General features: G+C 41.3%; 2 protein-coding genes across 3 annotated transcripts in view; one reads left to right on the forward strand and one right to left on the reverse strand.

Moving 5' to 3' along the window:
• The window catches only part of grin3a (glutamate receptor, ionotropic, N-methyl-D-aspartate 3A), a 61669-nt gene extending 54964 nt beyond the window's left edge, over window positions 1-6705 (forward strand). The window contains exon 10 of the mRNA XM_030434757.1: window positions 4543-6705. Within this exon, the coding sequence (XP_030290617.1) occupies window positions 4543-5131 (589 nt within the window). The 3' untranslated portion in view covers window positions 5132-6705. The remainder of the gene's footprint in view (window positions 1-4542) is intronic.
• A 3186-nt stretch (window positions 6706-9891) lies between these two features.
• plppr1 (phospholipid phosphatase related 1) overlaps window positions 9892-15192 on the reverse strand; it is a 64981-nt gene continuing 59680 nt past the window's right edge. Inside the window, exons 7-8 of one of the 2 annotated variants that reach the window (XM_030436422.1) lie at window positions 12405-12536; window positions 9892-11839 (exon numbers count right to left, since the gene is read on the reverse strand). In XM_030436422.1, the coding sequence (XP_030292282.1) occupies window positions 11807-11839; window positions 12405-12536 (165 nt within the window). In that variant the 3' untranslated portion in view covers window positions 9892-11806. The other variant, XM_030436423.1, reaches the window with a different exon arrangement.

The following is a 15192-nucleotide window of genomic DNA, read 5'->3' on the forward strand; positions in this document are numbered from 1 at the left end:
TTCTGACGTCTGATCCTTCAGCTTAAGGTTTCTTTTGATGTCGGGAGTATCTCATTAGATTCTTCTTGTCATTTCTTCCTCTTTTTTTTTTTTTTTTTTTATCGCCAGTGAAAAAACCTTTGATTCGGAGAGTTCTTCAGTTAGACTTCACATTCGTGTGATGGGAATCTCTCTCGTCTTTACTCCTTTAATGAAATCACGGTTACTTTTCAGCCTGCAGATCTGGTCCAACAGATGTGAAAAGTTTCTGTTTGAAAGAGGAAATCGAAATTTGTTCTTTTCTAAGGCACCAGAGCCTTCCTATAAATGACTGCAGAAACACTCGAGCTGACAGGGAGTAAAATATATATTATATTGTACTGGTATTTTACTGGGATGTGTTCTCATTTTTGGTGATAGGAAGCACAGAATGTTCTCAGGAGCTTTATTTAAGGCTTAAGAAGTTTTTAAAGGATTTTTTGTATTGTACCATAAATCTACCATTAAAGTACAATATGTACCTTCACAGGAAGCTCTCTCTCTCAAAACAAAGGATGTTTGCAGAGTGTTAAGTAGGGGCTGGGCGAAGCGGTGGGCAAGAGCCGGTGCTAAGATGCTTAGAGTCGGCGAATGTCTGGATTAGAACCAGACACTCTGGAAAGTGAACACCTGCAGTCACTTCATATTCTGCTCTGATCCAGAAGTTTTACGGACGGGAGGAGAGCTCAGAGATTACTTTGAAACTTTTGGGATTAAAAAAGTGGATTTATCTTCACTCCTGTTCATCAACACGACTGCAGCAATGATCCACGGAGCTGAACGCGTTTTCTTATATTCAGTTATTTATTTATTTATTTATGTTCTGTGATGTTGACTGCCAACTGGAACTGAAGGGGAAATGTACTATACTTTATGAACGTAACATCGCAGAGAAGAGAGGGGAAAAGAAGAATATCAGAGTCTCTGGTGAGTTCGGCAAGAGTTATACTGAATTTAACCATGCAGACACATTCACCCTCAGTATGTGTAGTTGCCCGCTAATGTTTTCTTATGGCTTACCCCCACCTTGAGTAAACTTGAGGATTTTTTGGGGTTTTGAACATTGTTGGAAACACTTTTTGATAATTCCAACATATATCTTTGAAATCGATTAGCAATTGGTTGAGTCTTTAAACACATCTTTTCTTGTTTGCGGGGATGATGCCCTTCAAATCCACTGACTCACCAACTCATGCTGTTATTTTAATGAAGCAGTAGACCACACACAATTCAACACTACGAAGCTTGATGTATAAACCAAAAGATAAACATTTCAATAACAATGAAGTTATCTGAATGTATCATTTATCTGTGCGGGGACAACTTTCAGTGAAACATTTGTGAGCTTTGATGAAGCACAAAAGCAAGGACACTCACTGGTATTTTCTTGAAACTCAAGATGACACCAGCCTTGTGTAATATCCAATCTTGTATTGCAGACCCCACTTACTCTCTCCCATCTTCCTGTTGTGTGCGGAGGCTGTGGGAAAAAAAGGGAGAAACTTTGGGCAAAGGTCCAGGGTGACTTGATGTTGCAGGAGTTTTCATGGTCAGTGCAATCAAAGGGACTGATATGTCACCAAGGAGAACCAGGCTATTTTCTTGTGTGTGTGTGTGTGTGTGCGTGTGTGTGTGTGTGTGTGTGTGCGTGTGTGTGTGTGTGGTGTGTGTGTGTGTGTGTGTGTGTGTGCGTGCATGTGGATTTTTCAGTGAAATAGCTTTGAGATTTTTTTTTTCTGTGGTGTGTCGTGCTTCCACAGTACAAGAAACATGATTATGCAGGATAAATGAGTTGAAAGGCAGGCAGGACAAATGCTGCAAAAAAGGACACTGATTGAGGATCACTCTGCTCCTCAGTGTCTCCCTGGAGGAGCACAAGGAAAAAGGATTTGTCAAGTGATATATGTTTAAGCCCTGATAGAAGATGACATCAGTGATGCTGTGTCGAATTTACTGCTCAAACTGCCACGTTACTGCCGCTGGTGCTCATTAGCTTAGAGATGAAGGTATACCTCCGGGTTGGTTGGGAGAGTTTGGTGGGATCAGTGCTGGTGCTATAGGGAATTAACTGTTCATGATTTTGATTTCTGCCAGGGAGCCTTGACAGCCTTGGTCTTCTTTTTTGTCTTAAGTATGTGCTTGTTATGGAAGCTATTTATTAAAAGTTTTAATGAAAACCGACACAGGGGTTAAAGAAAGAGGGGAAAAAGGTCAGACAGTGACATGACTAACACACGCAGGCATCCATCACAATTCACCAACCTGCTAGAGCATGCTTGTGTATCAATCAAATGATGTCTTGGTCAAGTCAAATTATTTTCTATAGCACATTTAAAACAAACAAGTGAAAGAACAATACAAGTAGATGCATTCGCCCAGAGTTCTGTTCCAGAGTTGTGGAATTGAATAATGGCCAGAATAATTTTTTGCAGAATATTATGATGTCACTGTGCATTTGACCACTGACCTTTTGGATATCGTATGTCATCATTTCAAATCTTCAAATGTTATCGTAATTATTGTATATATTCTTGAATTATGGATGAAAATGCATTTTGTGAGGTCACAGTGACCTCTGGACATTAAATTCCAATCAGTACATCACTGAGTCATAGTGGACATTTGTACTAGTTCTGACTTAATTTCATCAAAAGTGTTTCTGAGATATTGCATTCATGAGAATGGGGCACCATGAGGTCACAATAACCTTTGACCTTTGGCCACTAAAAGTCCAAGTGAACATTTGGACCAAATTTTAAGAAATTCACGAAAGCCATTCTTGAAATATTGGGTTTACAAGAATGGGATGGACAGATGTACAGACAACCCAAAAATACAATACCTTAAGCCACTTCTGTCACCAGCGCAGGGGTATAACGAGCAAAAAAAAGCCCACTTAGTAGTAGCAGCTAATGTTGGATCAAAAGCTACAGAGAAAAGTGGGTCTTGAGTTTTGCTTTGAACAACCCAGTTGTGAGGTGGCAGATCTGATGTGATCATCCAGTTTGTTCCAAAGGTTGGAGCCCAACCTCGCCCTCGAGCTTCCGTCAAACCCAAGGGACTGTAACCTCTGCAAAGGCTCGTAGCTGGAAAAAGCTGCCTCTCATCGCACCACCATCTGTTTATCAAATATAAAAGCAGAATCTAAAATCATCCCAAGGTTTTTTTGCGTAGGGTTTCACTAAAGATAACAGTAAGCCGAGCTTCCCACACAGGGCGCTGATGGATTAACACCAGGGGTGGCCTGAATCACCATAAAATCTGCTATGACACACACACATTCAAGTGTAGAAGCAATTGTCAAACCTTTTCAGACAATTTCGAAAGGGATTGCATGGGATTCTCATTAAAACAACATTCTACAGTTGGCCTCACAGCTCTTTGAGGTTACACTATGAATTAAACCCCAACTTAAACATGCTCATAACTCTGATTGTTGGCATCTTGTAAGCAACTGTGAGCATATCAGCATGTTAGCATAAACAAACTGGTAATAAGCACCTAATACAGCTGAGGCTTACTGGGATGCCATCAGTTTTTCAGGCAATTAATAATAAACCAAAATAACTGACCAATTAGAATCTTCAATGTCAATTTGAAGATCTAGTAGCCGATTCCAGAGAAAGAGAGTTGATTGCTGTGTGTTTCAGATCATCAAATACCGCTGTATTGAGTTGGTGGTGACTTTATCCCACTAACCCAAATATTGCATGTTGCATCTTTCGGCGATCATTAAAGTTATTACATTTCAACTTGAAGAGAACTTGAAGGTTTGTACAAAATTGCAGGGCAGTCAAACCAATATTTGTCAAGATTTCACTAAAAACCACAAGTGTCAACCACATGATGAAGGCCTGTGCAGTTCATCCTCTGGGGAGTACGAATGTCTGTAAGAAGTTTAGTTGTAATCTGTCCAATAGTTGTTGAGATACAGTAATTCAGTATGAACCAAATTGCTGGACTGACCAACTGACCAAACGACCAACCAACCAATACTCTATCATTGCCATCTGTAGTGCCAAGCCGCTGGTGTTGCTAAAAATAAAACACATTATGCAAGACAGAACAGAACAATACACTGAGGGACAAATAAAAAAGGGCATTTTATATTTAATGGGACATTCAGAGAGAACACTTGTACAGGCTCTTGGCGAGCATTCACACTGGTTGTTGTATTCTTCCAATGATTTCTGGAACTTTCCCAAAAAGCTGTTTTGGGAAATAAGTCTTCACTTTACCATCTTGTTCAAGGTCTGGTTCTCCCTGAATTTCATTTTGCCATACAGTGTGGATAGAACTATGTTGTATGTGCAGCAGCAATACAGAGAGTAAGAAAAGCAAAGGATTGACATCACATGTGTGCCTGTACAATAGTCAGCAAGATACCATCTGAACTGCAGGTTTTACATAAGTTTCAACCTGAGAAGATGCCGTCAGGTGATACAGAATCTCCCTCATAGGCATTTCTCTGAAGAAAACAGAACTGCCTGCTCATATTTCCCTATGTTTCTGTTCTATCTTCAGGTGCAACGAGGGAAACAACCAGTCAGCATCTTGGAATCCTGCAGAGTCCTCTCACTGCAACAGGCGTAGGGTCCTTCCACAAGAGATGCAGAACGACCTGGAACGCCCATCGTCCCAGGATCTTCCTCCTCCACCACCACCATCTCCCCTGCCCCATCCCCATTCTCTTCCCCTACTGGAGAAACACCTGCCCATAGTGACCAACTCTAATGGTCGCTCTGACTTGTTAGGGCGGGCGTTGGGACAAGGACTGGGGCCGGGGCAGGGAAGCTCCGGGCAGGGCATAACATCGGGACAGTGCCGGGGTTTGGGTGCTGGCGACTGTGGCCCCGGCGTAGGTGTGGGTGCGGGCAGGAACCCGCTGGTTCAAGAGCTGTCAGAACTGGAGGGTCAAATCCTTGTAATCAAGCAGCAGCTGCAGTCAGCCATGAGGAGGAAGAGAGAGCTAGAACAGTACCAATCAGAAAACCAGCAAGCTAAACAGACTGCACCCAGTCAGCCCACTACGCACCAGTCTAACCAGTTTGCTCAGTATACCCAGTCCCACCAGCAGACTAACCAACACACAAACACACTCCCAGAGTTCTGAAGGTTTTCTCTTTGTCCTGCCTGAAGAAACCTGGCTGAAGGACGTGGTCCTTTAGGTCCTGGAGAGGGATCCTTGTTTGAATTGTGGAGTTTGAACATTCAAAGATTTCTGGGAGCTGAATCCTCCGTTAGGCTCAGGGGTTCCCCTGAACGCTGAACTGAAAGGTTCTCCAGGGATCCGATCCTGCTCTGTGACTCCAGCAGAACAATACCTGACTCCTGGAACATGGGGATTACTCAGAAGTGAGGCGATGGACAAAGGTGAACCAGGGACCCTGAATTAAATCTGTTCTCACTAGCTTGTTTCCGTCACTGAAGAGCTGTGCAAACCTTTCTCTTCCTAACTTCCCTTCCCCCAACATCTTCACCTCCTTGTCACCTCTTTCTGATCCTTTGATTTCTTTCCATTGAATTCCATTCCTTCTCCTTTCAAGCCCTTCCTCTTGACCCTCTTATCCTTTACCTCTAAACCTTGTCTCTTCAAGGGTACAGATTTGCTTGCTATGATGATAAGCTTCATCACAGATATGACCACTCTGGTATTTAAGCTTAATGGGCTAATTCACCTGAGTTTTATGTTGAGACACATTGAGAGTGTAAATGACCTGAAGTTGAACCCAGCCATTTAAGTCTTTATGTCCTTGTGTCTTGCTGAAATCTTGTACCTTTAAGGGGGGGAATAAGACATACAGCTGTTGATGATTGGTTGGCTATCAGTGATGACCTAATGTTTCTGGTCTTTGACAATATATTGCATTTGGCTTAGGTCATTTTTTGACCCTTTTTTTAGTGAGCCTTTTTGTGGGTTGGTGGGGCAGTCAATACAAGCAAAAAACAAAAAAAGATATGATGCTTCAGCAAGACACCTCTATAGTCATCAAGAACCTCTGGTTGGCATCTGGTGGAAAATGGGATGATAAAAATTCTTATTTTAGGGATCACTGTATAATCTTGTCCTGCACTTCACCGATGCACTTCTAGTTTATAAAAGAAAGCTGCACCTGAAAGTCATCATTTAACTTGTCAGAGCTTGACTTATGGTCTAGAAGTTTTTCTTCTTCATGATGACTTGGGGGTTATAAAAACATGGAATCTGAAGAAGTAATATATTAAATGATAATAAATCCAAGAGTTTTCAGCTCAATCAGGGACCCAAAAAAGGAAAGTCTAACCCAGCCTATGAAGATCATGCCGGTGCTCTTGTAACCTTGCACAAAACATATGAAAAGTTCACCTAAAAATAAAAATTCTGGTATTATCTACTCTCCCCTAAGCCCATGAAGAGTTGGGTAAAATGTGTTGACTCTGAAACTTTACCCGACTTTTCATCGGCATGGGGTGAGAACATACTCATTGAATTTGCAGTTTTGGCTGAACTTTTACTTTAAATAGTAAATGTTAACGTCAGCATAGATCAGATGTCAAACTCTGACATGTTATTTGGACAAGACGATCATATACGACTGAACACACTGAAACAGTCCCTCTGTGATGAGACCTATTTTCTTTCATCGTTTCTGTTTGCGTTTGGATGTTTTCCGTTATTAAAGTCTTACCTCTCTTCTTTGCACTTAATTATTGTTTCTTCAATCTCCCAAAACTGCTGTACCTATCTCAGACAGCAATATACAGATAAAAGTACAAATCAAAAAGCAGTATACAGGACACTTTTAATTATTACACATCCGTTACCTTGGCACTGTTAGGTATGGCAGTTTTAAATTTTCTAAAGCCTTGATGTCACCTGCAAACAACATGAAATTAGAGATAACTGACTTGAATCATCAGAAGTTTGATGATCTTCATACTATTTTATTTAAGGACTTAAAGGGTACTTCCAGTATGCTTAAACCTAGGCCCTATTTTTACATATTTTGGCGTGTTAATGATTAATTCTTAGTCCAGTAGTTAACCTCAGTTAGCAGCTGTGACATGGCTGCAGTGTAACCCTTGTGGAACTGAACTTGCTGAAATTGTTATTCCACATGCCTGACAACATTATGGAAACGATTCAAACCAATCCGTCAAAGAGCAGCACCCTTTTTGTAACCAGAAACACAAATCTCTATGAAGGCGAGGTCTCACTCTGAAATCTCTTGAGAGGCAAGTTGCTGCAGTCGACTTATCTAGATTGGTGGTCCTAACCATTTTCACATCAAGGGACCCCTTAACTGACACAAATTAGGCCATAGACCCCCATTTGATGAGATTTTATCCCACGGCAGGTCATCTGATAAGAATTGTGCATTCAGATGTTTTATTACAAAATTTGTATGAAACCCATGACCTGAATAGTCATACATCTGTCATTGTGTTACTCTTGAAAATAAATGATTCCCTTTCTGCTGGGACCCCCTGCAACCACCTCAAAGACCCCTGGACCCACTTTGAGAATCAGTGATCTGGATTGTCAAGCTCAAATTCTGAATATTCATCCACAACTTTGGAAAGAAATTCTTGCTGGCAGTTCCTCTGTCTAAACTCCAAAGCCCTCTCGTCAACTCTGACTTGTCGCCTTCCAGTGCAAATCACCTAATGTAAGAGCAGGACATCTTCTGAAGCACGATTTGTGTATTTGTTTCTGTACCGTTGTTTATGATGACAACCTCAAGCTGTCGGTGGCAAAACAAACACCTTCAGTGGCTGTAACTCTACGGTCAGAGCTGCCCCCAAGGATTTCATTGTAGCCATCGCAGCCATGCCGTGGCTGCCACGAACCCAAAACTTTTGGTAAGTATGAGTCATTTACACACCAAAACTTGTAAATAGGGCCCACGCCTCAAACTATCTCCTTCAAGAGATATACTTGCACTGATACGTAATGACTTCCCAGCTTGTGTAAGATGGAGAAAGATGAATCAATGTAGCCAGAGGTATAGAACAATGGTTGACATCCAGGGCACGCCAATCAAACTGTGCATTGAGGAATCATTTGCCAGAGTTTCTTTTCCAAGTTGGCCATTGAGATTCAACTGCAGTTACTCATTTCTAACCATCTAAATAGATTCCATTATGACTTAAAAAAAAAACACCCTGCAGCTATACACATAACCAACCAACTCAGAGCTTTGCTGCACACCTTGAAACGATATTCGGTTGTTGCACCATTCTTCAGTCATATTGCTAGGGGACAGCAATTTGGACAGGGAGGCATACTCAGAACAGCTAAGGATGACATTTTATAAACACATGGCATGGTCAAATGCTGCCACACACACACACACATGCACATACACAGATGGCCCCTATCTATTTAGCCAGTGTGTCTGCAGGGTAAGCGCAGGCTGTCACAGCTGAAATGAATACCTGACAGAGCAGAAGAGCAAGTGCACTGGCTGAGCCGTCAGCTTTCTTTGTGTCTCTGTGTATGTGCCTTGCTTAGCTGTGACATAAACATCACTGAAGTCGCTGCGCTCGTAACAGGATGAATCAACAGAAAAACTAAATAAGAGCCAGGTTTTAGCATATCTATGCTCATTCCAATAACTTGTCTGGTTGGCTGGACAGGGCTGTGGGGTGAGGGGGAAAGGCCTGCCGCACAGGATGTGACACTTGGTACATGGGATAAGAATAACGTCATATTCATATTGACATTTTGGAGGCCCATCTAAACACAGGCTTGCTAAATTGTCACGATTTCCTCCTGACTTATTCACGGAGGCAACAATATGTAGCATCATGTATCTCCTTTTAAACCGCAAACATTAGCAACACAACGTGAGGAGCTGACAAAATAAACATCCATATTTTTGTTCGAGAACAACCCTGAAGGTGCACTAGTCCTCCGAGAAACTTTCCATTATTATGAACTCAGAATCCATTTAGTGAAATTGTCCTTCATGCTTCAGTACGTACTGTATGTGAAGAACATTTAAAGCACAGTGTTTTTCCCCCCTGAACTAATCCTCCCAGGAGAAAACTTCCTCCAGACACTTTACTTTCCACTGCACTCCCTACATGTACCAAATCAAATGTTTAGAAGTAGGGTCACATCACGCTTCCATTATGCCACAAGTCCGTCTGCCTCCCATTCACCTCAATTGATTTGACCTTTTTGCAATTTCATCCAAGAAAAACAATGATCCCAAGTGTTTGTGAATAGGAAAGTCATTATCCTAGTGTGCCATCATCCTGTTTAGTACAATGTGACATCCCTAGTCTAAAATCTGCAGCACTAGTTTCACAGATTATTTTACAGACTCTGAACACGCCGTTGAAATCGTTCTTTTTATACCCACGTTGGAACCATGACATCACATATTTTTTCATGGCTGAACGCAGGGGACATTTTTGTTAAACGAAATGTAAATTTGACCATACCTTTATGCTGTAGATGAGCCGCTGTTTAGATTAAGGCCAGTGGCAGACTAAGGATGTTTGAGGGGCAGGGGCGAAGAAAATAAATAGGGCATCTAGGGCCCCTGCACCCGCTTAAGTCCACAAAAAAAAAGGTAGAAATTGCACGTTGCAGAAGAATTATTGTAGGTCTGCCTGCAAGTCTTTAATTGGGGGGTAGAAAACAATCACACCAAATCTCTAAAAATGTTTAAACAAACACAAGGACAGACATGTTTCCAACTTCTTACAGCAAGGTAGCTTTGTACAACTATTGTCAAGATGGAGTCCAGCTTTCTGTTTCAGTTCTTTGGTAACTCACTTTGACATTAAAACAGGGGGAGGAATGGGAATATTGTTTCTACGTATTCAACCTTTTTTCCTCCTTGTCTTTGGCCACATTTTTTTCAATGATAAGAAGAAAAAAAAAGTCACCACTTTAATTTGACACACGATGAAAAACACAAGACAACACACTGTTGCTACTGACTATTTAATTTGTGGACAAACCAAGAAAAAAAAAAATATATGTAGCATTTCAAATGAAACGCTATTTTTTTGTTCTCAAAGTAAAAGACGAGTATAATCACAATGATAATGAGTATAGTTCAAATCAAGAATATCTATAAAACATCTTGACTTCTCTCTTCATGCTGGGCGTTATCTTCCAATGGGAAAATGGAGTCACAACATTGCATCACAATCCACTGGTGGGTCGGGGAGGGGGAGGGGAGCCTCAAGGAGGAAAAGTGAAGCAGGAGTCATTAGCCTGGTTTCCATTAACAGGGCTAGCCAGGGGCCTTAAGTAAGTCACTCGGTTTCACTCCAAAGAACATTTCTGTCTCTTTTTTTCTTTTTCCCATGTATTATATATAGAAGCTTTCCATTGGGATTTTCAGTTTACATTTAATTGTAAAGTCGTACCAGTGAAATCTCCAAGTAGATCTGGCACAGGCTAGCCCCACAAGACCTCTCTGCAGGAAAATCCTTATTAACGTCACACTGAACCAGGAAAACTGGGATGAAACGCACATTTCAACCAATCATATGTCATTTCTCAACCCAATCGTCAGAGAAATTGTTGGAAGAGTTTGTTCTGTAAACCACAGACTAACATTTCTTTACCTTGCAACTTCGCCTTTTTTCAGGTTCAATTTCATCTTGTGCCAATGCTGTGCTTATGATATGGGTAGGTTGAGGCACACAAACCACTAGGTTAGGGTTAGGAAAATATCACGTTTGGGCTTACAATACATGTTGTTGCCACAAACACGGCCGGAAATGTCCCAACCTCTCGTCAAAAATACAAATGTTGAAACTCAGTCTTAAACTGCAGTTGCCTGTTTTACCCCCATCATCCCCTCCACCTCTGGATATGAAAGTTAGGCCATAAACATGTAACCTGAACATGATATGACACATAGCCTTTAACACGTTCAAATGTGAACATATCAGTGGTTTGCAGAAACTTTAACTGCCAACATTTTAACCTGGTGACTGGGCTGGTCATTTTCATTGTGGTTGACAAGTTGGCACTGCAAGTGCCAAACACCGTGTTCTGACTTGGAGGATGTTACTGACTCTTCCTTGTCGTTTCCTCCAAAGGGAAGCGAGGTCGTTCCCCGAAACACCTAAACTGATACCAAAACATATCCAGGTTTACAGCAGGCAAACAGGTCCAAATGGATCATAATAGTCATACAGATTGACAAAAATCTTTACAAAATATGACCTGACATGGTCAATTAATGTACAGAAAGAGATAATAAAAAGAAGGATTCTTTCTTTTTTATCTGTACAAATGACAAACATCACAGAACAACAACATCAATATTTTTTTCCATAGCAGATTTTTCAGACTGAGGGGGGATAGATGTGGTGATCAACGAGGCAAGTCACCTGACAGAATGTGATGTAAAACAGAGTGAGTCAGCTGACAGGAAGTGTGCAGGTTTAACACTGTCAGGGTAGGCTACAGCACTCGCTCATACAAAATGTACAAAACACCGTCCTCTAACTACAAACAGCACACCTTGGAGGGAAAAAAATGTCCCATGTTTCAAATGGTTTCAAGAATCCGAAAAAAACAATCTGTGCTTAAGGTTGCCTTGTGATAGTTTTGCCACTGGTGCGATCTGTGTGCCTTGGCCGGTTGGATTGAGCATGGCTCAACTAGGTGAGAACCATTAGAAACATGTTGTATTTTGTCCCCTTGGTGAATCAAACAGATATATCAGGAGTGTTTTTTTGTTAAGCAATCGGAGCCACGTGGCATGCGTCCTCGTCATTGTGTCTGGAAGTGCTGTGGAGACGCAAACGTGACCCGGTGCTGCCCCCTTAGTCATGTGACCTCCGTCATCGATGCCGAGTGGTTCTGAAAATGGACGTGGGAGGGGGGATGGAGAAGAGTGGTGGGAAAGAAAAGGAAACGAAAGTAAAGAAAAGGAGACAGGTAAGGGAAAAGGTGTGGAAATGAAAAGGTAAAGGTAAAAGAAAACAATGTCAGCCCATATCAGGAGTGCTCTGTGTGAGGTTCTGTAAATGTTTCTGTGCACTGGGTACGGAGGACAGGGGTGTAGTGCAAAATGTCATGCCTGTATGTTCTTTTGAACATATGTCAATGCTTTGTGTAGAAAGAAAGAAAGAAAGAAAGAAAGAAAGAAAGAAAGAAAGAAAGAAAGAAAGAAAGAAAGAAAGAAACATGGTGAATCATGTGACTCAATCTTCCCTTTCTCTATGGGAATTCTGGGGAATGTAGGAAATTGCAACAAATAACAGTAAAAGAAAAAATTACATTAGACTGATTCGAACAATCTGATGGTGGATTTTTTTGTTTTAAGCTCACTGTCCTGAGGGAGCGCTTCCAACTAATGGGAAAAGATAATGTGCATCATGGAGATTAAGTTCTTTGGGATGCCAGGTTAAGTGTTTTGAGGTACCTGTGCGCTGAGGGTCTCCAGAGGGCTCTCTACACGTGGGAAAGTCATCAGAGGCAGCCCGCGGTAGTCTTCAGTTTTCTGCTTGGCTGCTGCACTGTGGATGCCTTTGAAGTTGTTCACGACACACACGCCCTGTGAAGTACAGGACAGTCCAACATTAACAGCACAGTAGGTTTTACAATGACACAGGCCGGCATGGAACTGAAACATCAAGGGTTCATTCTGAGGATGGGAAAGTTATTTTCAGCAGGTACATTCTGACCTCATGACTGCTGTGACTTAATATAATATATAATATAATATGGACCCATCCAGGGTCGCAAATGTACATGTTTTTTTTTTTCCAATATTCCCCGAAACTGTCCAAACACCCATTTATCTGACGTACCATTGTATTGTCATGACAAGATTAAAAGTCTACAACCATGCTAATGCTAATGCTTATGTGTAGGTGTAATGTTAACCCTGTTCATTATCTTTGTTAAACCAGCAATGACACAATGATTCTATAGTAAACACTGATTGCACCTTTAAATGGCTGTATTTGACCCTCATTTTCCTCTAGAAGTGAAGGTCAATTACTGTCACCAAAACAGAGAGAGGCACTGTTCTCCCCAGTAGCTATCCCCAGGTAACAGTGGAAAAACGGGAATAAATGTTGAAACTCAAAAAATAACATTTGTCCTGATGGTTGAAAAGTTAAAAGACAACCAAAGCCGTCACAGTCCTTCCTGCAGGGAACTGATTTGATTTGATTTCATTTGACTTTACAGTCAGAATCATCTTCTGAAATTTGCCTTGCATGCCAAGATGTACACAGTTTCACATTAATAACCCAAGACACAAAACCAACACCAAAACATTTATTAACTCAGACATGATGAATACGTGGCTGCAGTGCAATTATTGTGATGACTCCATTAAACATTCAGTGCCTAGTCCGCACAGGAACGCTGAGGCCTGCGAACTTGGATTTAACGATTCAACAGACTGAGCAAGAAACTAGCTCCACACACATGACATGTGTGTTTTACATGTGCAAGAGATTCATGACGATCCATCCAAGAGTTGCTGAAACATATCATTCAATCCCAAAAGATGTGAGCTCGCTGGTGGTGTCAGGAAAAGTCAGGGAGATCATTAAAATCCTTTGGAGTCATGCTGCTAACATGACTACAAGTCACGCCTTGATAAAGACTCTGTACATCAGATACTATTCATAGCTGCATTGCACTGCAGGCTGTCCAACCATTGTATCACTCTCTCTACAAAAGTATGCATAAAATATGCATATTCATCCAGTCCCTTAAGACATATTACTTCCTGTAGCACCTATTATGAGAGAAAGTAATGTTATTTATCAGCTCTAACACTGTTATCTGAGGATACACCACAGTTTAGCATTAGTATCAACATTTCTCAATGTCACTTAATGTCTGTATTAAAATTAGATCTCTTCGAACTTAAATCAGAATGCTTGCCAAACCTTGTGACACTGAGATATTAGGCTCCGGCTAGAAGGAATTAAGAGCACCCATGCGTTTTTTGGGGGTTTTTTTTGGAGAGATGTGACCATATTTTTTACTTCAGAACAGTTATCGCTCCAGAAGAAAGTTTATATGGGAGTAAAAGCTAAATCAAACATTGTATAAGTCTACAAAATGCAGCCACCCTTTAATGCAATCAACGGAGACGCTCAGGGGTGTTCCTCTTTGTGGCATGGCACGGTGCCCAGCAGGCGCATTGAACTGAAGCCTTGATTCTTTATTTAAATATCTGTAAATATTCTTAGATATTACACTTACACATTTATAAACTGTTTTTTGTCCATCAGTCAGGTTCGTCTACCGGTACAAACAGGACCAAGGTTGCTGCATTTCTGCACTCCTCCATGGACTAGTTAATCAAAGGAGGCAGCCCGAGGGAGAACCCCACCCCCAAGCCCCCGCCAGGCCAACCATGCCCTGAGGCAGTGGCAAAAGAGAAAATGAAGCGGGGCGACTCACTGTTAGAAGATGCTCAGGTATTCCTTGTTTGTGGCAGTTCATGGACAGTGCTGCTCTAATACTTCCACCGAGCAAATGAATAAATAACAGCTGCCGGGGCCTGACTCTAAGGACGACACTCCAGCGTCAGTGTTTCACAAAAACATGTGAATTCTTTACAACTTTAACTTTAAGTTGATTAGGCTCAGTTGTAGGTGAGTCAAAAATCTTCAGTTACACACTGACACTGTTTCTTGTTTCCACGACTGTTCTCATCTACCCTGGGATGAAACCTGTCCTATAAGACACAGCCATCCTGCTCGTTTCAAACACATTTCAGTATGGTTGCCACTTTCTAGTTTTCACTCAACTGTAGCGCATCCCCAAAGAGCGTGGAAGACTGCTTCCTTTCTATTTTTGCAACTTGTCATCCATGCTAAGACAAGCTCAGCCAAAGCTGCCATCTATTGTCTCAGGTGAGGTAGGTAAAAAAAAATGCTTGTTGCCATGGAAAAGCTAAAAAGACCAAATTTGAGTTTTCAAGAAAAAGTTCTGTAGTTTCTTGCCACAGGATCCGATTTTGTACCAAAAAGGGTCGGACAGACATCCTTTTTATGGCAAAACTACATACATTGAAACCTTTAGGTTTAGATTGAGAGCCATTTATAAAGCTGGAGTGTGGAAGTTTTATACATAAATTAACTTTCATTACATTCTTCCCATTGCCAAACAAATTCCAACAATGCTGATTAAGCCGATCCATGCCAGGTAAATCTCTTTATTTTGTAGTTTACTCGAGTTTT

Source organism: Sparus aurata, chromosome 12 (genome assembly GCF_900880675.1).
Source record: "Sparus aurata chromosome 12, fSpaAur1.1, whole genome shotgun sequence".
Lineage (NCBI taxonomy): Eukaryota > Metazoa > Chordata > Actinopteri > Spariformes > Sparidae > Sparus > Sparus aurata.